The 25,765-nt window shown below is 44.0% G+C and overlaps 1 protein-coding gene across 1 annotated transcript in view; it reads left to right on the top strand.

The window, feature by feature from the left end:
• The window catches only part of Snx9 (sorting nexin 9), a 47,337-nt gene extending 23,372 nt beyond the window's left edge, over positions 1 to 23,965 (top strand). Inside the window, exons 5-18 of the mRNA XM_090337909.1 lie at positions 5,218 to 5,383; positions 6,621 to 6,765; positions 7,541 to 7,625; positions 10,480 to 10,605; positions 10,686 to 10,803; positions 12,903 to 13,033; positions 15,666 to 15,769; positions 17,203 to 17,306; positions 18,258 to 18,335; positions 19,024 to 19,100; positions 20,060 to 20,149; positions 21,489 to 21,603; positions 22,211 to 22,302; positions 23,760 to 23,965. Of these exons, the coding sequence (XP_090194035.1) occupies positions 5,218 to 5,383; positions 6,621 to 6,765; positions 7,541 to 7,625; positions 10,480 to 10,605; positions 10,686 to 10,803; positions 12,903 to 13,033; positions 15,666 to 15,769; positions 17,203 to 17,306; positions 18,258 to 18,335; positions 19,024 to 19,100; positions 20,060 to 20,149; positions 21,489 to 21,603; positions 22,211 to 22,302; positions 23,760 to 23,807 (1,479 nt within the window). The 3' untranslated portion in view covers positions 23,808 to 23,965. The remainder of the gene's footprint in view (positions 1 to 5,217; positions 5,384 to 6,620; positions 6,766 to 7,540; positions 7,626 to 10,479; positions 10,606 to 10,685; positions 10,804 to 12,902; positions 13,034 to 15,665; positions 15,770 to 17,202; positions 17,307 to 18,257; positions 18,336 to 19,023; positions 19,101 to 20,059; positions 20,150 to 21,488; positions 21,604 to 22,210; positions 22,303 to 23,759) is intronic.
• Positions 23,966 to 25,765: the final 1,800 nt, after the last annotated feature.

The raw sequence follows: 25,765 nt of genomic DNA, 5'->3' as shown, positions 1-25,765 counted from the left end.
ATAAACTTGGGGAAAATACTCATTTGGTTCTTCTTCCTTCAAACCAGCAGAGAATAAAAGTGTTTTTCTATACCTGATGGGATGAAAGCGGCGGCTGAGTAAGCATTCTGATACCAAGCTGGCAGAGGATACAGTGATGAAGCTCTGGGACCAGTTGTGGGAATGCTGTATATTTTTATCCACAAAATGCAGCTTCTCTAAGTAGTTCTCAGTTCAACATGATTGCGTTTCGATCCTAGAACACAAATCTGGGACGAGAAGCTTCCCGAAGCTTGGCTTCTAACGGAAAGCATGTTGGGGAGCCGGTACAGGGTAGAGCAGGACTCTCTGGAACATACCAGTTTGGATAATGTCCAGTTTCTTATGTTTAAACACAGACACAGGTGCACATGCTATATGTAGAAAATTTGTTGAAGGAAATGGAAGAAATGAACAAAATGTACACAGTTTCTCCCCCTGATCATCTGTGATTTTCTAAATCCACTTGAGCAAAAGCTCTGTGAACAAGAGAATAGATGAATTTTAAGTACTGTGTTTGAGCTAAAATGATTGCTTTACCTAAGGATTTTATAACCTAGTCTAGGCTCTTTGAAAGAAAACAGTTAAATCTGCATTCCTTAATTCTGATCAGAATCTTCTTGGGTATAAGAATCAGATATGGGCCAGGAGTTTGGCCTAGTGGTTAAAGTGCTTGCCTAGCATGCATGAAGACCCGGGTTTGATTCCTTGGTACCACATACATGGAAAAAAGCCAGAAGTGGTGCTGAGGCTCAAGTGGTAGAGCTCTAGCCTTGAGAAAATCCAAGGACAGTGCTCAGACCCTGAGCTCAAGCCCAGGACTGGCAAAAAAAAAAAAAAAAAAAAGGTGCAAGAATCAGATATTATTTACTTCCTGTTTTCTAACACAGTTGGCACCTGATTATTAGATGTTGAACGACTGAGGAATTTGTTTTCTTGGTCAAGTGAATGAGCTGGGGGAGGGGGGTTGGGGAATTCCTAACCTTCTTGAGACAGCCTTCTTGTCTTATGAGCAACAAATGGTAACCTCCATTTATCTTCCCTGCAAGCCCACAGGAAAGGCTTGCTGTGGAGTATCCTAGTTACCGAGTTCCTGCGCTCCCCTTTGCTTCCTTCTGAACAGCAAACTAACTGTTAGCGTGCAGCTGTTTGATAAGTCATGGCAGGAATGGCCAAATGACAGCAGGACAAACAGAATGTACAAGAATTCCTCATGTAATAAGAAATGTGGGCCCTGCCCTTGAACGCATGCAGTGTCTCTCCCTAAGATCCTAATTGTAAATGGTACATTTCATGCCTTTTGATTACATAGGCTTCCAAACTGTGTCTGTATTGTCTGTTATAAGTTCCACTGTCTTCTGGAAGGAAATGGTGCCCAGCACCTGTGTATACCTGGATATCTTTTGGGCTTTCACATTTCCTTTGTGTACTTGATTGCTGCTTTGATTAAAAAAAAACAAACAGAAAGCAGCTTTAATAAAATTTTTGTTCATTTTCAATCCTGCAGATTTTCTTGGCCTAGATTGGCTTGAACTATGATCCTCAGATCTCAGCCTCTGGAGTATTGAGGATTACAAGTGTGAGCCGCCAGTGCCTAACTAGTGATACTGTCTTGTAGTACAGATGGCAGACTTTGGAAGATACAATGCATTGGGCTAACCCATGGCTGCATGCCAACCCATGCCAGTTGGGGGCTTTTTGCATGTAATGTTTGTGAGTGAGTGGCATGCAGAATTTTCTAGTGAATTTAGCTCTGCCATAAATTTGCAGTGTTTAGCTAAAACTTTTGGCATATTTTTCACTCATTCACTGAGCACCATTTTTATTTTAAGGTGGATATTTTGGCTCAGATTGGTTGTGTTGAAAGTCTCAGCCAGTCACCACCTTCTTCTTCTTCTCCTTCTTCTTCCATAAATAAGGTAAATTTCAAACTTAAATCTAAAAGGAAACACATTTCACAACCCTTAAAAAGTAATTGTTTCTGGGCTGGGAGTTTGGCCTAGTGGTAGAGTGCTTTGCTAACAAAGACCAGGTTTGATTCCTTGGTAACACATACATAGAAAAGCTGGAAGTGGTGTTGTGGCTCAAGTAGTAGAGCTCCAGCCTTGAGAAAGCCCAAGGACAGTGCTCAGGCCCTGAGTTCAAGCCCCAAGACTAGCCCCCCCCCCCCCCCCAAAAAAAGTAATCATTTCTTCCCAAGTGAGGAGATTGTCTCAGGTAAAACATCTTGAGGCTTTTCTTCAGCATCTGAAAGATGAGGACCCTGCAGGCTTTTGTACATGCCCAGGGATTTGTCCCTGGGCAATGAGCTCTAGTGCATGGATAACATTCTGTGATAGCACTTATTAGGAAGGGCCAGAGAAGATGAGACTGAAAGTAATACTTGGTAGAAATGAGCAGTGAGGGGGAAACATGGAAGGAAAGACTGGAGAAGAAACTCACAAGCTAAATTGGTAGCCAACAGACAGAGAGGGCTGTAATGTGAACATGGCTGGAGTTGACAGACGAAGGAAAAGGGTCATTGAGAATGAGAGCTGTGAAGTTGGTGGCAGAGGGATCCATAAAGCAGGCCATCATAACCCCGCTCTTCATGGTAGGCCTTACTCTCAGCATTAAGCATACAGAAGATGTCAGTCAGTTCTGAGTTCTGCCTCTTTTATGTATGTGAAGAGAACAGTTCGTAAATGCCTAGTATTTTCTCCTATCATACAACTTAGTGCTGAACCATTTAAGACAAGTTCTCACTTCATAGCCCATATTAGCCTCAAACTTGTCATCCTCCTGACTTCTGTGATTGTAGACACATACCACTTTACCTGGCTATTATTTTTGTATTTTAGATAAATGAATGTATGCTATGGACTAGTATTATAAAGTGTTATATATTTCATATTATTATATAATTATATCACTTAATACTTAATAAAACCCCTATTAGGAAGATGTGTCACTACAGCCACTTTAAAAGTATGGAAGCGGTATGTGCAACTGGTGGGACTTAGATTGACTTCAGAGCTTAAATTAATCACTATGTTGGTATGAAGTTCACTTGAGTCAGATTCCAGTGGTTATGTCGGGATTTAAAACCCTCCTGGTGAGTCAGTGTTCTAGCCCCTTTACATAATCATATAGGTGCATGTTGTCTAGCAGTGCCTTGGTCAATGACCGAATACACATAAATAACAGTGGCCCTGTCAGATTACAGTAGAGATCATTCAGTTACGTTGTTGTAGCCATTGACTATTCAGGTGTTTATAGTGCTTCATTGTGCTGTCAGTCATAGAAAAGTGTGTTATAGGGTTGGGATTAGTGGGGCACTCATGTACTCTCAGCTGCTTAGGAGGCAGAGAGTAGAGTAGAAGTATCAAGATCCAAAACTAGCCCTGGGCTAAAAGCACAAAGCCTATAAAAAAATAAATAACGCGGGCTGTGGCTCAAGTAGTTGACAGCCCCAACCTACCTAGCAAGCATGAGGCTCTGAATTCAAATCATCGTACCACAGAGAGAAAGATGCGGCACTGATAACCCAGTGGATAGTATTCAGTACTAATAGTAAACAACTGTATTAATTGGCTTACATACTTAACTGTACTATACTTGGTATTCCATTCTTTTGGAATGCCATTCTTCAGCTTAAGAAAAACTTGACTGTGGAACTCTGCCATGTTACACTGACTGCAGCCTCGTGCATACCACGCTCACTGCTGCAGTGGACTGAACATTTTCTCTGGTTTGGTTTAACCTGCTGCTGCTCTGTTCATCATGGCCTGGGAGCCGTAGTGTCCACACACATGGAATTCCATGGCTCAGTGTGTCATAGCAGGATGCCACCTGGATTTGTGAGACCCGCGATGCGCACAACACAATCGCCTGGTGCTCTGTCCATTAGTAAGTGGCCAAGGGCTGTCATATGTACGGCTTTCCTGGGGTTATTGTACACAGTGCACACATCTGTCCCCTGGTGGCACTTTGAGCTCAGAAGACAGCAGTGGAACAGGTTTTGTTTCATTTGCCATTTTGTTAATATTTTGAGAACATAAAGTTTAAGCAAGTTCCATATCTCTACCTTCTAGATTTTACTGTTCCTGCTTTCTCACTTATCTCTGCTTGTCCCTGTCTTTCACCTTTTTTACAGTAGCTGAGATGAGTTTCCTAACGCAGGAGTTATTTTAACAGTTGGATGATGGCATGTTCTAAATACTTTTTTTCGTGTGCTTGCTTGTTGAAAATCACCTTTTCTAGATCGAACACAGTGAGCTATTTTTTTTTAAAGAATCCTGTTAGGATACTGAAAACAAGGTACACAAGCATTGACATTACTGATAACAGTTTCCCTGCAGGAGCTCTCACTCTTTTTTATAGGTTGGAGACTGCTAAATTCATGAATCAGGACAAAACTTGCTGTGGTTTTGTCTTTTGACCTTAAAAAGTTATCTTAGAAAGAATGCTTGGTATCCTAACATTGTAAACGGTTGCCTAGTTGTATATCCTTTCATTCTATTTGATTTGTTTTAATTGTTAATGTATTACTGTTTCAGATGAAAATAACTAGAAATATAATAGATTACTATACAGTATTTAAGAAGAATAAAACAGTTCCTGGTTATCAGCATCTATAATCTTAAAACATGTTAGTTAAAACAAAAGAAAAAGAACCTGGGCCAGGAGTTTGGCCTGGTGATACCACGAATGCTTGCCTAGCATGCATGAAGCGCTGGATTTGATTCGTTGGTACTGTATACACAGGAAAAGCCAGAAGTGGTTCTGTGTCTCAGGGGGTAGCGCTCTAACCTTGAAAAAGCCCAAGGACAGTGCTCAGACCTTTAATTCAAGCCCCAGGACTGGCAAAAAATAAAACAAACAACAAAAAAAAAACTTACTGGGAAAGACACCCGTACAGTATAGCATGGGCCAGTTACTTGAGTTGTGTATACATGGAGGAGTGAAGATGCTTCTAGGGAAATGATTACTTCCTGGAAGGAAGCAGAAAGAGCTACAGCCAAATTGGATGCTTTCTTTGTTTCTGTTTTCAAATTTGGAGTTCCTGAGCAAACACAGCATTAGTAATGTTTTGAGGGGGAAAATATTGAGATTTAAAGTTAATTTATTTTCTGCCCTCCTGTTCTGTAGTTACAGCCCATTACTGAATGGAGTCATTTCCGAGATGTCACAGTGTTCTTCTTCCCCTTGTCCCCACAGGTTGGTAGTGGTAATGACCCCTGGTCCGCCTGGAATGCCCCTAAATCTGGGAACTGGGACAACTCGGATGGCTGGGGGGCCAAGCCAGAGGCGACTGGTACGCAGAGGAACACTTCTAACAGCTGGGACGCAGCCTTCGGCCATCCTCAAGCCTACCAAGGACCAGGTGAGGAGAGGCTTCTGCCATGAATGAGTGAAGGTGAACTGGGTGGGAAACAGAAAAAACAAACTGGCCTTGCCTTTTCCCGCCAGCACAACAGTGACCAGGCCCCAGGCACTGGCCAGATCTCCTGAAGTCACTGCCTGGGAGTTTTGTGATTTCACACGGTCCTCCTGGCCCATCTTGCCTTCTCGCAGTCCCCTCAGACTCCATTCATTTGCTAGCAGAAGTCACAGAACTCAGGGGAATGTCTGCCCTAAGCCAGTTGATTGAAGAGTGGAACACCTGCGTGAGGAGATACAGCCGGCCAGGCTTTGGGGAAGGAGCAGAGCATCCTCGCCCTCTCTGGCACCCATAGAGTGAAGAAGTCCATACCGCAGGGCGTTTTTTGTTTTTTGGTTTTTTTTTTTTTAATGTTGGTCATAGGACTTGAACTTTGGGCCTGGGCATGGCCCTGAGCTCTTCAGCTTGAGGCTAGTACTCTACCACTTGAGCCAAAGCCCCACTTCCCCTTTTCTACCGATTAATTGAAGATAAGAGTCTCAGGGACTTTAGTGCCTGAGCTAGCTTTGAACAGTGATCTTCAGATCTCAGCCTGGTGTGAGCCACCACACTCGGCTCTGGAGGTTAATTTGAGATGAGAGTCTCATGGTTTTCATGCACAGGCTGGCTTTGAACTGCTGCAGTCCTCAGATCTCAGCCTTTGAGTAGCTAGGATTACAGGTGTGAGCCACCATGCCCGGCTCAGGAATTTTTTGAAGGCTGCATCATACAGGCATAGTTGACTATAAACTTGATATTAATATTAAGCCTTCTCAAGAGACTGAGATCTAAGGATCATGATTCTAAGCTAGCCTAAGTAGGAAAGTCTATAAGATGTATCTCTAGTTAACCACTAAGAAGCTGAAAGTGGAGATGTGGAGTGCTTGTTTTAAGCACAAAAGCTCAGGGACACTGCCCAGACTTAGTTCAAGCCCCAGGACCAGCACACACACATTATTAATGGACGTTCCATTCATAGTTGGCTTATTTCTGATTTGTCTTTTCCACTAAAAAGCAGAAATGTATCATTCAACTCCGAACACTGCTTGACATAGAGCCTTTCCTTTGCACATCCACATTGTACTGCACTGCACCCTTTTATCCATCTTTCTAAAAAACTCAACTACATCAGTCAGCTGTCATCAGAAAACTATTTGTCCCTCTTGTTCCCCACCGATTGATTATCTTCTCCCTCTTCTAGCGACTGGTGACGACGATGACTGGGATGAAGACTGGGACGAGCCCAAGTCCTCTTACTTCAAGGATTCAGAAGCCGCAGATGGGGGTGGGGCCCAGCGAGGAAGCATGCGGCCTGGCGCCTCGTCCATGAAGCTGCCACTTAACAAGTCAGTCTAAGTGCAGGAGAGATAGCCAGGATCTGGGTGCATAATGTATTTTTCTGATCGGGTGCATGCAGAATAAAATTAGTTACTGATTCTTGGCCATATATTGTTTCTTAAATTCAGATTTGAAGCTTATCACCTTGGCCAGTAGTTTTGATGTGCATTACTCTTCAATTTGTTAAACCTAAGTGTAAAGTATGATTATAACCCATTTAAATGTAATTTGCCTCTTGGCCCTGTTTTGACAAGCAGACTGCAGTTCTCGTTCCTCTCGGCACCTTGCCCACGAAACTTGCTCTGTGTGTTTGCTGACCCATTTGAATTTTCCTCAGCTCTTTCCTTAGTTAGCTTTAAGGACTCTTTGTGTCTTAAAATGTCATTCAAGCTGGCCTGTTTCGAACCTGTGTATCTGGCCAGTGAAGGGCCATCGCCCATGCGGCCAACTCACTGGTAACTCTGGGGGCTAGGAGAGAGAGTGGGTGGGATGGGAGACTTTGTCCAGTGCTCCTACCCTCTGTATAAGACCTGAGTAAGCAGCTATAGTACTCATGAGTATCACACCTGCTGGAATGGTGCTGCTTTCTTCCCTCTCTTGAGGTTAAAAGTGACTACCTGGCCACTGATCAATCTGATTACACTGGTTTTACTTACCACAGTTTCTAATTCTGGTTCACCTGAAAGAGCAAGTTTAAAACTTGTGTGTTAGAGTAACCTGGGTGAGAACTGTAGAATTCTTACGAGAAAAGGCACAAGACTCAACACTTATCTTCATGACTAGGTTTCCTGGATTCGCAAAACCTGGAATGGAACAATATTTGTTGTCCAAGCAACTAGCAAAACCCAAAGAGAAAATTCCCATCATTGTAAGTTTGTTCATTTGTTTGTTTGTTTCTAAATAAGGTCTTTGATAATACCTTAATGCTAAGAGGGTTATTGGTCTTTGAGGAGATATTTTTAAATATATATAATATTCCAAATAACTGGTAATATAGGTTAGCATTTTAGGGGTCCTAAATATAGTTAACATAAAGTGATGCCTGTTATTGTCCATATATTCTTTATTTTTTAGAATATTTTAGACTATTAATATTAAACCAACAATATTTATATATGATACTTTTCATTTTCTAGAATGTCATGAAGCATATGCTAAAGGCTATTTGTTTTATACTTGCTCCATATGTTTAGCTAATAAACTCAATTCAGATAATTAGGTTTCTGCCCTGGGAAAATGAAAACATGATAAGAGAAAGGTACCTTTTCCAACATGCTGGTACTAGTATTTCTTCCAGCAAACCAGCTGTCAAATCAAGATAAGGAGCAGGCAAATAAAAACTGGGAGTTAGTGACTTCTTTATGATTGATTTAGAATAATTTTAGAGAAATGATTATTGCTAACACAACACATACTCTTTGGTGTCATGCTATATTTTGATTTCTGAAAGATTTTCTTTCAGACAATATCTTGCTCTGTATTCCCCAATGAAATTCTGGAAAGGAAAACCAGGGCTGTTTGAGCCTGACGACCTGACTGTAAGCACAAGGTGATGCCTTGAATGTGATCATCATTGAAGCAAACAAGGAATCACTGGTCTTATTTTTTGGTCTTTGGGTCCTAGGAGATTTGATGAAATTTCAGGATTGATAGTGGATATATAATTGGGGCTGGGAGTATGGCCTAGTGGTAGAGTGCTCGCCTAGCATGCAGGAAGCCCTGGGTTTTATTCCTCGGTACCACATACAAAGAAAATGCCAGAAGTGGCTCTGTGGCTCAAGTGGCAGAGTGCTAATCTTGATAAAGCCCAAGGAGAGTGCCCAGGCCCTGAGTTCAAGCCCTAGAACTGTCAAAAAACAGTTTAAAAATAAATAGATAAAATAATTCAGCATCTTTGAAATGTTTAAAATCCTAGAAAGACCCTTTTGTCCTTTTTCCCTCAATGCAAATTTGGAGTGATTATCTTCTAACTATTTAGATTGAAAAATAATTTGCTTCTGCAAGGCTGTCTGTAAAAGCCTGTGCCTGTGTCCTTATTCTTCTCAGTAAATTTAAAACACCTCTGAATTAGGAGCCTGTGGTCTTTCACTTTGTGTTCTGGACTTTGTCACAGATGTGGCAGACCTGGTAGAGGTCCAGTCTGTGTCTTGAGTTTTAAGTAGAGGTGAGCATGAACCCCCATAGATGAGAGAAAGCAGAGACCAGCTTCTGTGCTTTGATAGTGTTTCCTCACCATCTCATTCACGGACATTTGTTCCCCAAGGCGGCATCATGGTTGCTCTGCATGTTTGGGAGCATTCCCTGGATCCCAGCCTCTGTGGACCACATAGTGTTTATACCCACAGATCTCTTTTGTCCCGTATTAAACGTCCTCAGTCACCTCCCTGGCCTCTGACCGTTGATATTCCATCCTGTTTTCATTCTTACCTTAAGACAGAATGAGGACTGGGTGTCCTTTCACGCTTCCGTCTGCTTGCCTCAGCATGGAGGTCCCGGCCTGCACGTCTGTGTTCCTTCAGCCCAGTATGCATGATTTTCCTCATCTTCTTTTACTTCCTTACCATCCTTGTATTAATTGTTTAACTAAAGCTTGTTTTTAACTGTTTTCATTCCTCTTCAGAACTCTGAATGAGCCTCTTTTTTAGAGAGTTTTTTACTCTTGTTACTATATCCCTAGTTTACTCAGGAGACTGAGATCTGAGGCTCTTGGTTTAAAGCTAGCTTGGTCAGACAAATCTAAAATGACTCATCTCTAATTAACTAGCAAAAACCTGGAAGTAGAGGTGTGGCCATCCTTGAATAGAAAAAACTAAGGCTCTGAGGCCTAGAGTTCTGGCCCACTACTACCAGCACAGAGAGAGGCAGAGGCAAGAAAGAAGTTCTATTTATTGACCATGTATTGGTTTTCTTTTGTTTTTTGTTTTCTTGTGTTTTTTTTTTAAACCTTGTTCCTGAACTATATAATTCAAGGTTTTGGTTTTTTTTTTCTATTACAACATGATATGATAACATATTTTGACGTTCCTATTGCACTGCATGTTTTCTGTAAGATCCATGGTTTTACAGATCTCTGAGATCTGTAAACTTTCTGTAATAAACTTTCTGAAAGAATTATCCAACTTGAACCCCTCTCTGGGGATGCAGAATACCCCAGGTTCCAAAATCCATTGCAGACACCTCCATGGCCTTGGGTGTCATTTAAACAAGTCAGAACAGCCACATTTGGGGTGGTAGGCCCACCTGCTACCTGGTGCTAGTGTAGGCTTGGCAGGGAAAGTGGGGGAGGAATGGGGACCTGCCTTCTTTGCACATTCCTTCATCTGGCTCAGGAAGTAGGCCAGCCCACTGTGCTTCTGCACAAGCAATACCAAGAGAAAACAGCCAGAGTGTGTCCTTCTGAGGGACGGAGTTCAGGGTAGCCTCTAATCCACAGGTTTCTGAGTACAGGGATTATAGGTGTAGACCAGCTTGAGATAGCTGGCCTAAAGAGGGTGAGCCCCTCCCACCCCACCCTGAGACCAGCCACTAGGTAAACAACAGTTTCCATCAAGCATGCTCCTTGGCTATGACATTTCCTAGATACAGACACCAGTTTCTAGCTCCTCAAAGAGAAGCAAGACAGGCTCACCAAAGGCCTCTTTTCTTTGAAAACACTCATGTGCTGCTTTATAGCAATTGTATTTCTCAGTTACAAAATTCTCTTTCTCTCTACCATTGTGTAGGTTGGAGATTATGGCCCCATGTGGGTTTATCCTACCTCTACCTTTGACTGTGTGGTAGCAGATCCTAGGAAAGGCTCCAAGATGTATGGTCTGAAGAGCTACATTGAGTATCAGCTGACACCCACCGTGAGTACCTCCTTACCTGCTTTCTCTTCCTTTTCTGCAGTTGGCATTGCTGACTTTTTGTTGTTTCTCTTATCTTACAGAACACTAATCGATCTGTAAACCACAGGTATAAGCACTTTGACTGGTTGTATGAACGTCTCCTAGTTAAGTTTGGGTCAGCCATTCCAATTCCTTCTCTTCCAGATAAGCAAGTCACAGGTGAGTGTGTGTAATGCTAAACACAGGGTGACAGGTAAAAGGAGGCAGTCAGATTGTCCTATGAACTTGTGATGCACTGGCAGGTTTTAGAGCAGTGAGATGCCCAAGGGCATGAGCGGCAGGAAGTACAGCTGTGAAGAGGGTCCCAGCAGAGTTCACACATATGGAAGTCACCTAACGCCCAGAGGACGCTGGATCGCATTTGCTGTCAGAGCCCCCTTGCTGTGCCCTGGATTCGCAGTGTGTGACCCAAACCACAATCACAGGATAGGTAGACATGCTTCTAGATGCCTTTCTGAGTGCAGAGGTGCTGTTTGGTCAGCAATGTCCACTTCTGTCCTTGCCTGTTGGGGTGAGGATTAGTTCAGGTCCTCACATGGCTGTTGCTGAAATTCCACCTTCAGAAGCCTGGGCCTCTCAGCTGATGGTGAATTTGTTTTGTAGGTTTATAAATGTTCAGTTTTGGTGTTGACTATTTTGTCCTTGTCAAGCAGACTTTGTTCCTTTAAAACAGAAACTGTTACCAAGTTCTACTTCTCATGGTAGAAAGGTCTAGGATCTGAGCTTTCCTAATAGCATTCAGGAAAAAGAAATGTCTTGCTACTTTGTTTAATTTATTTTTTATCTTTTTTTTTTTTTTTTTTTTTTTTTTTTTTTTTTGCCAGTCCTGGGCCTAAGCTCAGGGCTGAGCACTGTCCTTGGACTTTCTCAAGGCTAGAGCTCTACCACTTGAGCCTCAGCAACACTTCTGGCTTTTTTTCTACGTATGTAGTATCGAGGAATCGAACCCGGGTCTTCGTGCAAGCTAGGCAAGCACTCTACCACTAGGCCAAACTCCCGGCCCTTAATTAATTTTTTAATGGAGAACAAAGTATCAATCCTAAATCCTTGTTGACTGCCTCTTTTTCTTTTTCCTCCTGTTTTCTTCTTCCTCCTTCCTTCTCCTTCAACCTTTCCTTCATTCTCCTTGCTCTTTTTGTTTTGGCTTTTGAAACAGTGTCTCTCTATGAATCCCACTGCCTTAGAACTGGCTCTGTATAGTCCAAGTTGTACTTAAACTCGGGGTCCTCCTGTCTTAGTCCTGGGATTACGGCATTAGCACCACATCCACCTTTTCTTAGTTCTGAGTACAGATACTCTTTGTTCTAGAGTTTTACTGCATTGTGCTTCATATAGCCAGCCAGAAAACAGACCTTGTGTTTGTTTAGAAGTTAGAGATAGTCTTCTGTATTGAGATGAGACTTACTTTAAATTTTGTCTTAATCAGAAGAGTTGTTGGCCAGGGCTGGGAGTTTGGCCTGGTGGTAGAGTGCTTGCCTAGCATGCATGAAGACCCAGGTTTGATTCCTTGGTACCACATACATAGGGGAAAAAAAACGCTGAAGTGGTGCTGAGGCTCAAGTGGTAGAGTTCTAGCCTTGAGAAAAATCCAAGGATAGTGTTCAGGCCCTGAGCTCAAGCCCAGGACTGGGGGGGAGGGGGCGAAGAAGAGTTATTTGCTGGGCGCAGTGGCTCATGCCTATAGTCCTAGCTATTCAGGAGCTGAGATCTGAGGATTGTGGTTCAAAGCCAGCCCAGGCACTAAAGACCTTGAGACTCTTATTTTTAATTAACCACTAGAAAACCAGAAGTGGCACTCTGGCTCCAGGGATAGGATAGTAGCCTTGAGCTGAAGAGTTCGGCACCCAGGCTCAGAATTCAAGCCCCAAGACCAACCAAAAAAAAGAAAGAAAGAAAACTAGTCATTGAGCCAAGTACTGGTAGCTCATGGCTATAATTCCGGCTGCTAAGGAGGTTAAATCTTAAGAATTACAGTTTGAACCCATGTGGGCAGAAAAGTCTCAGAGACTGTGTCTCCAAAATAACCGGCAAAAATCTGGGCTGGAGGCTTGGCTCAGGTTGTAAAGTACTAGTGGAACAAGCAAGAAACAAACTAATGTTGCATCTCTCCTTGGAGGTCTTTGAGCATTTCCTATGAATGTTTTCAAGATAGTGATAAATCACTGTAGTTCACCTCTTAGCTTTCTGCGAAGTAGCTGGTAGTCAGAAAAATTTTGAAATATTTCAGTTCACTGTAGAGAATTGCACGTCTTCTGCAGGTCGCTTTGAAGAAGAATTTATCAAAATGCGCATGGAGAGGCTTCAGGCCTGGATGACCAGGATGTGCCGCCACCCAGTGATCTCAGAAAGTGAGCTTTTCCAGCAGTTCCTGAGCTTCCGAGACGAGAAGGTAGGGCAGCTCATCACTGGTGCCACATTCATCTCCAGTGTATGTCGAGAACTGAAGTTCCTTGGTTATTTGTCACTCCCTCCAAAGAGACAGAAACCTAGACCCAGCCGCAGGAGGCTAGTCATGCCACGTGAAGGCCTGCGGGCCCCGATGCATGGGGCTGGGGCGGGTGTACCGCATAGGTGAGTTGTTGTGGAGATGCGGATCCCAAATGAGAGTGCTGGCAGGAATGGGAGGACCACAGCGCCATGGAAGGAAACTGAGTCCGAGATCAGTGATTCTTCTGCGTCAAGTCATCATTTTTGTTTAACTGTGACTGCTGCTGTCTGCCCATCCCCAGCCAGCCCTTCTGTCATCGCTCATCTGTTCCTCACTGACATCAGGAAATACCTAGTCTCTTGACTTGTCAGCTGCTTGGCAAACAGTTGTCTCCCTCACTAACCTTTATTAGATTCCTTAGTGTATCATTTTATTTTCTGAAGACACCTTCTCTGTAATTTTACTTGAACAAATTTTACTTACAACAAATATTCTTATTTCAGAAAATACTCTAAAAGAGCAAAATCATGAGTTAGCTCAGAAGCACATAGATGCTAAATATATTATAACCATAGGAAAAATGCTACCTTTCTTCAAATAATAGAATACCATACACCCTGTTGGAATTTTCAGACAGATTTACATGGTGGTATTTTCACTTGTTGAAATGAATGCATTTTTAAAACTCTGTGTTTAAAGACAGATGCATATTCGTAATGTAGTATGCTGTCGGGGCCTTGTTTCCAGAGGGTCCTTTCTGTACTTGGTGTGTGTATCTGGCACCAGGTAGGGAATTAGGAAACACTGAGGTGTCTCAAGACTACTGTGTAAGTCTGACCGTTGTCAGTGAGCCTTGCCGCACTACGTTAGCCAACCTCCACTCCTGGAAGGAAATGTATGAGTCCTGGAGGTAGGGGGGCAACTGTTCCTGTGTGAGGGAAAATGTTATGTTAGATCACAATTACACAAACTGCACTTCTGAAGCACATGTTTATCTATAGTACAGTTCAATAATAATAATAATTGTTATATATCCTAAACACCTGTGGCTTTTTGTTATTGTTGTTATTGTTAGTTCTGGGGCTTAAACTTGGGAACTGGGTGTTATCCTTGAGTTTTTTTGTTCAAGGTTAGCACTCACCACTTGGAGCTACAGCTCCACTGTAGGTTTCCTGATGGTTAATTGGAGATAAGAATCTCATAGACTTTCCTGCCTGGCCTGGCTTTGAACAGTGATCTTCAGATCTCAGCCTCCTGAATAGCTAGAATTTCAGGCCTGAGCCACCAACACCTGGCAATCAGGAAATTTGATAATGTACTTCTTTCACAAAAGAAGATATCTGAACCATCACCATAAACAAACGTCTAGAGAAGCGCTTACCCTTACTAACAGTCAAAGAAAAGCAAACTGCAGCCACACTGGGTAAATAAGGAAGGACTGGCCATGCCAGGTGCCTTCTAGGTGGGGAGTGCTCGCCTAGGTGGTGTTCCACCATGCCCTGCTGGTGGGAGTGCAAACTGGTGGAAAAAAAATGGAATTGTAAACTAAGGTTGAGCACTCAGGACCACCGAGCATCTTTTCTAGGAATATGCCAAAGAGAAATATAGTGCAGACCTGTCAGGAAGCCCTCACTCAACAGCCTTAGTCATCACTTAGAGGTGGCTTCCACTAGTGCAGCAGGATATAACTAAACTAGTATTTGCCCCCACACAGCAGAGTGTTAGGCTGCCCTGAGCTGTACCTATTCACAACAGTGCAACAGTAGCTCATGACCCTAGGTGGAACCAAAAAAGGCAGGCACAAAACCAGGCATACTTGTGGGCCAGGAATTTGGCCTAGTGGAGTGGAGTGCTTGCCTAGCATGCATGAAGACCCAAGTTCAATTCCTCGGTACCACATACATAGAAAAAGCCAGAAGTGGTGTTGTGGCTCAATTGCTATCCTTGAGAAAGCCAAAGGACAGTGCTCAGGCCCTGACCTCAAGCCCCAGGACTGGTAAAAAAACAAAAAACCCAATAACAACAACAAAAATAAGGCATGCTGTGGGTTCTTTGCTGGTTGGAAAAGGTAGTGAAATTGTAAGGGAGGGAAGGAGTATAAATCTTTCCTTTATCCACTACATAAAGGAGATAGTGGTACCCCAACTCATCTTATTTTTAGCCAAAGTGATGTCTCATCTCTCATCTCTTGGGAGTTCCTGATGTGGAATCACTGCTCTGCCTTTGCTTGGGGCACCTTGTGTGTTTGTGTTTGTGTGGGGAGAGAGTGTGTCAACTAAATAAGGTTCATAGTCTTCTTTATCTTTTATCTTATATTTTGGAAAACCATGAAGTTTTTTAGAAAGCAGTTGTGTTTGTCGAATTGACTGTATTCACTGTGCCATTGGAAAAGGAATGGTGGCTGTTGTGTTCACTGTGAGAGGGTCTGGCCTCGGGAGCTGTCCTGGGGAATGCCCTGGGGTTTGCACGGGCGTCTTAGCCTTCTGACTACCCGTTGCTTGGTAGGAAAAGAGTATGGGCTGCTTTTGTTCAAGAATTTGGAAGACCAGTTTGACTCTGCTACCCCTTTAACATTGTCCTATTGTTCTCACAGGAATGGAAAACCGGAAAGAGGAAGGCAGAAAAAGATGAACTGGTGGGAGTTATGATATTTTCCACCATGGAACCAGAAGCACCTGACTTGGACCTAATAGAAATGTAAGTGCCACTGCGAAACTTCCCTTCTCTCCATCCGCATCTGCCTCCTTTGGCTTATGCACTTGGCCCAGTTTCCACAGTTGTAATTCACGTGGAATGAGTGGGGTTTGTAGTCAGGTAACAAGGTATCAGCTGCACACTTCAGTCCTGGCTTTCTGGCTGATCAGATTTTCTGGTTGACACAGTTATTTCCAATAAGGCATATTCTTATGCCAAAGTGAACCACCAGTACTCACAGTATCTAGCAAAGCAGATTTCTGGGGTTTTTTTTGCGGTGCTGGAATTGGGATCTGTGGCCTAGCATGTGTAGCCAGCCACGTGCTCAGCCACCTAGCTGCACCCACAGCCCAGCAGAAAGCTTGCAAGCACTGCTTTGCTTTGTGTTCTTCACATTGTTTAATCTTTGCTTACTATAAGTTCTTTTTTTTGTCTAAGATTAGTAAGAAAAAAAAGAAGCTGTTTTCTTTTAAATATATTGCTTTGTGTTAGCCAAAAATATAGACAAGAAAAAAAAAAGCATGCAGACTCAATTGGTGTTAATACATTGTATAGAGATTCCCAAACCCTTCTCTAAATATATGTACATTTGAAAAGTGTGCAATCTTGTGGCTCACGCCTGAGATCTGAGGATCCAGGTTCAAAGCCAGCCCGGGCACCAAAGAACCTGATTCTTATCTCCATCCAGTTAACCTCTAGAAAACAGAAAATGGGAAGTGGGGCTTGGCTTGAGGATAGGGAGGTAGCCTTGAGCTGAGACAGTACCCAGGCCTAGGGATAAGGCGGTCGCCTTGAGCTGAAGAGATCAGGCACAGCACTCAGGCCAAGTTCAAGCCCCATGACCCCCACCCTCCACACACACACACTAATAATAATCTTACTTTATACTCTTGGGGTTTTGTTTAGGTGGTTTGGTGCTTAAATTTGGTACCAGGGCTTGAACCCAAGGCCTGATATTTACTAATAAGCTCATCTTTACTACTGAGCTTTAGCACAGCCCCTGTATTTTGTCTTACAATCTTTTTTTATCCAATGGTATGTCCTGGTTTCTACAGGCTAGTAGAGCTTTCTCAAATCCTTAAAGAGGTTCTGTCTTGAGTATTGCTATGTGGTATGTTCTGCCCTTTTTTTTTTGTCTTCTTTCATTAAAATACCTAACTATGAACAATGAAGAATCCCAGCACTTACCTAAAGGACACATTCAGGGAATTATGGATTTATTGCCTTTAGAGTAATTCATTAGAATTGAGGAAGAAAGGAAGCAACATTCAAATGCACAGGGAAGATTTTTGAAAGTCAGAATCCAGCCCCTTGGAAGACCCACCTAGTGAGTTGAAGGGCAGGTAAAGCATGTAAGAAAGCAAGAAGCTGGGCTGGGATTGTGTTGTCAGTGCCTGTCCTCCTGTGTGACTGACTGGTGGTGTCTCTGCCCTCAGAGAACAGAAGTGTGATGCTGTGGGGAAATTCACCAAGGCCATGGATGACGGCGTGAAGGAGCTGCTGACTGTGGGCCAGGAGCACTGGAAGCGCTGCACTGGGCGTGAGTGCCTCTCCAGGCAGCCTGCCTGTCTGCTGGGTCCTTGGGGACCCGACGCTGACACAGAATGACATAGCTTTGGCTTGACTTCACTTTTCCATCCTAACGAAGTTAGATCCAAAAGCCTCATAACACCAAGATTAGTTTAATGTTCAGTTATCTGGGATTTTATTATCTGTGGAAAGTTAATTCTTTTGCTCATTCAGAGTGAACTTAATTTACTTTTTTATTTTGGACAGGAATTAGCCATGAATCCCAGGCTGGCCTCCAACACTCATTCCTTCTGGCTTAGCCTCCGGGTGCTAGAATTCCAGACATCCTGAGATTTGAGCCTGTTGGGTAGTTTCTTGTGCCTTATTTCCCTCTCAGTGGAGATAGCATCTCCGAGTGTGGGCTGGTACACTGAGCATGTGTGTGGAAGTGCCTCATCCCTGAGGAATATCCCTGAGGGGCATTCCTAAAAGAATGTTTTTTCATTTGTGTTCCATAGGCAGTGAATTAATGATTTTAAAAAAGAAAAGATGAATTGAAAGCCAGGCATGGTGGCTCACGCCTGTAATCCTAGCTACTCAGGAGGCTGAGATCTGAGAATCCCGGTTCAAAGCCAGCCTGGGCACTAAAGTCTGTGAGACTTTTATCTCCAGTTAACCACTAGAAAACTAGAAGTGGGGCTGCGGCTCAAGGGGCAGGCCATAGTTTTGAGCTGAAGAGCTCAAGGACAATGCCCAGGCCCAAGCCCCACACACAGCCGACCAAAAAAAAAAAAAAAAAGTTAAATGAACAGGTCAATAATCCATTATTCATTTTTGTATCAATATTTTATTAAAGACTATACACTATTTTGATCAGCCCTAATGTCTCTTACTAGGAAGTAACACCTATTAAATGACAGTTGCATCTCAATTCAGCCTGCTTAGAAGTGTAGCTAACCATTTCTTCTTTTTTCTCTTTCAGCACTCCCCAAAGAATACCAGAAGATAGGGAAGGCCTTGCAGGGCTTAGCAACGGTGTTTAGTTCTAGTGGTTACCAAGGTATATGTTTTGGGGGGATTGTTTTTGTTTTCTTGAGTAAGACATCATAATTATACACATCTGTGGATTACAGTGTGTTATGTCAGAGTGTATATTCCCTGGGAACTGATATTTTCTTCTCCTTTTGTTTCTGTTTGGAGCCTTCAAGCCCCTCTTCTAGCTTGTTGGAATATAATAGGCTATTTGGAGCTGTGGTTGCCCTCCTGGGCTGCAGGGTACTAGAACTTACTCTTCCTAACTGCATTTGGCAGCCATCTGCCCTCTGCCCTGCACCCCTGCCCAGCCCAGCTCAGCCATTGCTGCATTGGAGAGGACATGCCTTTAGTGCCTTAGCCAACCTCTCACTTCCTCAAGGTCCTGCACCCAAAGTAACCACACTGCAGTGCCCTTGTCACTGTCACATACCTTGGCCTCGTCATGGAAGGTGATGATCGTTTGTATTTTCTTTCTAGCCTGTATCTCCCCAGAGATGCAGTTGGAAGCACTGAGTGTGCGTGCTCAGCGCAAACCCCTCACAAGAAACCAGGCAGTGCTGGTAGAGATTCATGAGACCGGGCTTACTAGTTTGAAAGTGATTGAAAATTTCAAATATTTACCAATAAAGTGTGTGACAAAAATATTTATTTTAATGAAAGGCAAAGAAACTAATACTAAGCTGAGCTGCTGGTGAGACTATGAATCTTTTCAGGTGAAACAGACCTCAACGATGCAATCACAGAAGCAGGGAAGACGTATGAGGAGATCGCCAGTCTCGTGGCAGAGCAGGTACTGACACAGTCACACAGCCGAGCTAGCGCTTACGCTGTCAGTCCACACATATCAGACAGATCCAGAGAAAAGCCCTCATTTCCTGTCTCCATGTTGTCATTGAACATAGTGTGTCTCTGGTTACCACAGTGGATGGAGAGAGCTGGATGTGTCATCAAGACGCCTAGTGAGGTTGGCATCATAGCTCAGGGAAGAGTGCCTGCTTAGCACTGGTGATAACTCTAGATTCAATCTACAGCCCTAGAAGAAGAAAAAATCTAAATGAACGCCTTCCATTATGACATCTCTGAATCACTCTTAGCCATCAAGGTAGCATGATGTGCATGAGAGAATACTGCCTCAGATCTGCCTGGGCTGTCGTTGCCTTTCTCAGCCTTGGTTTCCTCATCCAAAATGGTAGGTAGTGCCTACTGTGCATGGTTCTTAGAATTAAAAATTCAGGAGTAGTGGTGTAGTTCAGTGACAGAGGGTGTGAGCCTGGCATGTAGGAGGCCCTGAGTCCTATCCCCAGGAACACACACAACTGTGTGCACACACACATGTGCGCACACACACGCACACACACACACACACACACACACACACGCAGCACAATCTTAGCCTAGGCCAAGCCTTTGTTATTTACTAGAGTCTTTTCCAATTTCAGTTCTTTGTACAGAGAACAGATAATAAGTTCTTGGAAAAGGATTATCATAGGAGTTATTTCAAATCCCTAAACTAAAAACGTACCAACTAGCAGGACAATACTGTCTCACTTCTGTCATTTTCTTAACACTGTCCAAAGTCTGGTGGTCTTGGAGACTGTGTTCCTGCAGGAAGCTAGTGTAGGCGCTCGCATGGCTCCTCAGTGCGGAACACGGGTGGTTTGGCTAATGCGGCCCCCACATAGGCCAGCTTCTTATCCTTGGCTTTCTGAGTCCCTCTGCCAATTACAGCCAGCCTGTGTCTCATTGCAGCCAAAGAAGGATCTTCACTTCCTGATGGAGTGCAACCACGAGTACAAAGGCTTTCTCGGCTGCTTCCCAGACATCATCGGTGCTCACAAGGTAATGGTCGCTGGTTTACAGGATGCCCTGCCAGGTGAATCCGAGTAGACCTGCATACCCCGAGTCCGTGTTTTAGGTGTTCATTTTTCACTGTTTGATTGTTCTTTGATATGTAGTCCAGGCTGGCCTCGCTTTTACCATGTAACTAACATAGCACTGGGGATCAATGAAAAAATAATTACAATTCCCATAACAAGAATTGTAATCTATATCTAATATTGATTTGGGGCATTCTCACATTTTAATTTCTGGCTAATTTTTTCTTGCTTTTTGAAATCTCCCTGTTATCTCGGTCCTGAATGAGTGCTTTATCAGCCTTGGCATGCAGGCTCCAGTGCATCAGGACCGCCTTGTGTCTCTTAGAAAAGTCCACAAAGGGCTAGTATGTAATCTTAGACTGCTGGCATTTGGCCGGCTTAAGATGTGCTTCATAATTTAAGAACCAAATAGACTGTATAACTTCAGATAACTTAAGATAAAACTCGGCAGTTAGCTTCTGGTAGGATTTAATGCTAGCACAGTTAGAACTCTAGGCATGGTGGCTACTATATGCATAGAATGTAGGGTGCTTCTTTGCTGGCACCCTAAATAGTGAGGACAGTGAGTGAGACACACTTGCCTCATTCTCATTGCTAACCTAGGTTGATTCACTGCCTCTTACAAATTCAAGGGCCAGCCAAGCCTTGTGGTTGACACATTCAAGTGCCAACTCATAAAATATTCAGAGAGAGAGAGAGAGACCCACTTATATGCACTACAATGTATCTAACCACATGACCATCTCCTGTCTCCCTGTTATATACGATTAATATCAGCATCTTACAGATATTACAGAGGCAGTGTGAAATTTGGTTTTCTTTTCTATTGTAGCATTGAACTAACTTGAACTTTAGATTACTTACATTTTTTTTCAAGTCCAGCAGTCTGTTGCCTTCCAGGAGATCTGAAGGAAGTTGAATGTAGAAGCTTTTCTCTATTTTGGTTGTTTCAGTGTTTTCCTGTTGAGGGCCAAGACAGTTATTGAATAGCTTGGTATTGCTGTCTGTCTCTCTGTCTGATCTATCTACTATCTAACTAACTTGGAATACAAACCCAGGACCCCGGACATTCTAGGAAAATATTCTACCTAACATCTTACCCACCACCACTCTTTTTTGTTGTTGTTTTTGAGACAAGATATTCCTAGCTTTTTTCTCCAGCTGGTGTCAAACCCAAGGTTCTCCTGTCTCCACCTTCCAGGTAGCTTTAATGACTGGTAGACATCACCGCTGGCTGTTGAGCTAATGACTGGGTCTTTTTGTTCTGCCTCATTAATACTGTTGCATTCTCTGCCTCACAGGGAGCCATAGAAAAGGTGAAGGAAAGTGACAAGCTAGTTGCAACTAGCAAAATCACTCCACAGGACAAACAGACTATGGTGAAGCGAGTGGGCACCATGTCGTATGCTTTGCAAGGTAAGGAGTAGGCTAGGGGTAGCCAGGGAGAGCTTGTGCTGGAAAGAGGCCAAATGTGGGCAACGGTCAATTAGAACCAGTTTAAAGGCCGCCGTAAGCCCCGCCCTGCAGGATCCACACGTTACTGTGTGACTGCTCACACTTACTCGAGAGCTCTGTGAAAGACAGCTTGTAGACACACTGAAATTCCCAAGCCCAGCTTGTAGCAGCCTAACTTCCATGGCCCAGGATGACGGAGTAAAGAGAATTTGTAGGAATCATTTTGGACATCGTTTGTTGGCAAAAGGAAGGCGTTAATTTTTAGAGTTGAGTGTTTTGTAGATGGGAACGGCGAGTGGCCATTGCCTGCATTTTCCTGATGCATGGCTGGCACATGCCTAGGCAGGTGCGAGGATGTCCACAGTACCTAACGGGCAAGTCAGTGAGAGCCACCACTGCCCTCTCACCAGCTCGTCTAGCCTCGTTCCAGTATTCAGCCATGAAGTGGCCCTGTTCCACTGTGGACAGATTGGGTCCTTTTGATAGCAGAGTCTCACCAAGCAGAGAAGCCAGCCCTTGCCATTGGCGAACTTGGGGAAAACTGACGGCTCTGTTGCTTTTGTTGTAGCTGAGATGAATCACTTTCACAGTAACCGGATCTACGACTACAACAGTGTCATCCGCCTCTACCTGGAGCAACAAGTGCAGTTCTATGAAACGGTAAGAGGCCCCCCAACTTCCCCGTCCCAGCCTCCTCCTTTTAGCCTCCCATCGCCTCTCCTTTCCCCGCCTCCCACACATTTACAAGCACAGGAGTGTTGGTGCTCAGTAACTGACTATTAAAGTCAGTCTCTCTTGTTTGTTGTTGTTGGTGGTTGTGTGGCTTAAACTCTGGGCTGAGAGCTGTCCCTGAGCTCTTCAGCTCAAAGCCACCGCCACAGCCTTGAGCCACAGCCCCACTTCCAGTTTTCTAGTGGTTAATTGGAGATAGAGTTTCACGGTCTTTACTGCTCGGGCTGGTTTTGAAACTAGATCCTCAGATCTCAGCCTCCTGAGTAGCTAGGATTACAGGCGTGAGCCACTGCGCCCAGCATCCATCTCTCTTAATTTCTAATCCTAGGAAATAAGCCAAGGAAGGCTAAATTTTGAGCAGGATTGAGTTTATTTATTTTTATCTTAGTTCCACCTGCCTTTTCCTTGCTGGTATTGCTGGGTTTAAGGGGCTTTTTCGGAGTAAGAGGCCTCAGACCCTGTGTTAAAGCTCTAAGAAATCCTGACTGTGATCTCACCTCCCTCTCAGTGCCTGGGCTCTCTCCCTCAGCTCTTTTACCCAAGACTAGTGCTCTGTCACTTTGAGCCACAGTGCTACTTCCAGTTTCTGGTGAAAACTGGAGGTTAACTGGAGATAAGAGTCTCACAGACTTTCCTGCCCGGGTTTGGCTTCAAATCATGATCTTCAGATCTCAGCCTGCTGAGTAGTTAGGATTACAGGCTTGAGCCACCAGCACGTGGCTGTTAAGTAGTTTTTAAGACTACATGTGGTATAATTATTAATGACTTCAGGATTCAAAATAGAAAACTGTTTATCACTGTTTCTGCATAAATGTAAACAGCTTATAGAACCTTCCCAGGCATGAGATCTAACTTAAATTACTGGTGTGCGACATGTCTGCCTAGGAAGCAAACATGTACAGAGTTCTACCACCTACCTCAGCTGTTCAGGACCCCAGGAATAACCGAGACCCCTGGGCCTTGTAGGCATGTCTGGTATCCCTGAGACCACACTGCAGCACCCCCTGCCCTGACTGCAGTCTACACCAGGCGGTCACTGGTTTCTGTGGTCCTCTAGGGAGACTCGGCCTTCATACTTGTCAGCGAAAGGAAGGGACCGAGGCCGGCAGGGAGGCCTTAGCCACTGCCCTCTGCAGGGGAGCAGTCCCCCCTGCAGCCCCGTGGGCTGGTTGGGAACAAGGAGGCAGGCTCCCTCCTGCACAGTGAGTACCACTGTCGGTCAGCTGTGGAGGAGGAGCTCTCCCCACCCCAGGGCAAACCATGTGGGTGTCAGGAGGAACAGGAAGCCGGAGTGGCTGCTGTACCTGACATGCGGGAAGTGGGAGTGATGAAAGGCAGTCGGGTTGAAGAGGTCAAGTCTCCATGGTGCTTTATTCTCTCACCAGATTGCCGAGAAACTGAGGCAGGCCCTCAGCCGCTTTCCCGTCATGTAGCACGGAACGGACACAAGAAACGCCGAAGTGCTTCTTCCTGACTTGGGCAATGCCACTCAGTCACCTTGATTTCCTCCCTCTCATGAAAAAGTACCCGAAAGAAACAGACAGAATGCAAACCAAAAACAAAAGAGAGTTTTCAGAAATGTTTGTTGTTGTTGTTACCTGAACACGCAACATGTCCACTGTTGCGGGGTCGTCATCTCCGTATTTAAACCAATGGAAATTGTCTCTGTTTTTGGAAGGACTTCAGTGTGTCAGGATTTTGAATGGAGAGTTAGGGGATGGCCTCCACCGATACTTTACATAGAATCGAAGTTTATGTTACAGTGATCTTATAGTTGTTACCCAATGTCAGATAATTACTAATTGCTTTCTTAAAATTATAAACTATGCCAGAATAAAAAAAATATATATGTTTGTATAATTTTATAACTTTCAGTCCTTTGGGCTCCTGGCTGCTCAGGACAGTCCCCCCCCCCTTCCCATAACACAGCTGCCACTCCAGGGCTCCCATCTCAGTAGGGGGAGCACAGGACCCCCCCCCCCCTTGCATCCTGCAGGTTCTGCATCCTGAGGCAGATGGCACGCCTCCAGAGCCTGTCCAGCCTGTGCACAGCCTGCGGGGACATTGTGCCATGCTGCTCTTACACAGAGACCAGCACTATCTTCCGGGTCAAGCATGGTTCATACTAAAAAGAGTAAGAAACTTTTTGAGAGCTTCTCTGGCTGTGCCCTCTGGTGGGCAGCCATCCAGATTCCTGTGCCCTTGAGCTGGAGAAAGAGCAGCTTCTCAGAGCTTCTGGCCTTCTATGCTTGATCCCCAGCCACCCATTGGCCGGGAAGAGTGCCGCTCACTGCTGGTGGTACAGAGCAACAGATGAAAACCAGGCTTTGGCACCTGTCCTCTTGCCCCCAAAATTTGAACATTCAGGGACTGCACTAAGTAGTGCCTGCACAGCCTACAGTGATATGAAGAGCAAAGCAGTGCTTGTCCCGACTGTAACATGGGGTTTCCTGATGCTGGTACTGATGGCACAGAGCACGCTGTAGGCTTGATTCTGCCCAGTCACTGCCTCCCTCCTGCAGGCTACCCTTGCCTTCCACCGCTGCCTTATGACCTGACCTGAGGACTGTAGTCTAGAGAATGCGAAGTCTGGGCTCACAGAAATAAATGAAACCAAAAAATAGATAGATGAGGAGCTCAGTGAACATGAGGATGAGAACTTCCTGTTCTCAGTATCACGGGTTTTGTTCATATTTTATAAGTAGTTTTCCCCACTTGATCTTTCTTTTATAAAATCTCATAAAACAGTGTTTATGACAGTCATTTAATATATGTACAAATTGTAAAGAATATGTATATTTTACACGAATGTAAAAGCATGTAGAAGCCAACATATAAATAAATTGTTTAAAAAATTGTACAGTAAATTCTTAAAACACTGGTGTTTTTGGCTTGTTGTTGTTATTTCTCACTCTAGAGGCCCAGAATGATCCCACAGCTTTTCCACTGAATATGAATCCATTACTTAAGTTCCGTAGATCTTTACCAGTCCTTAAAGCATATGGTAATCACCTGGGATGCTGGAAAGAACCAGTGCTGCCTGCACCACCTCCCAGCCCTGCTGACTTAACTGGTAGGAGGAAGGTCCTCAGAGCACGGGAAAGGAGAGGGCATGGGGGCAAGGAAAAGAAAAGCCAAACCAAATATGTCCATGAGACATTTGGAAAAGTCTCCTACGGGTGGCAAAATGTTAGTGATGTGATGTATATTTCTTTCCGTGAGCTGGTTCTCCTATTTGTTTGTTTGTTTGTTTTTTGTTTCAGTTGGACATGGGGCTTAGATTCTGGGCCTGGGCACTGTCTCTGAGCTCTTCAGCTCAAAGTAGCACTCTACCACTTGGGCCATAGCACCACTAGTTCTCTTATGTTAATGTTTGATTTTGAATTGTAGA

Source organism: Megascapheus bottae, chromosome 8 (assembly GCF_031878675.1).
Source record: "Megascapheus bottae isolate mThoBot1 chromosome 8, mThoBot2.hap1, whole genome shotgun sequence".
Classification (NCBI taxonomy): domain Eukaryota; kingdom Metazoa; phylum Chordata; class Mammalia; order Rodentia; family Geomyidae; genus Megascapheus; species Megascapheus bottae.
Note: the sequence above shows the minus strand (reverse complement) of the source record. Positions and strands in the feature narration are given on the sequence as shown.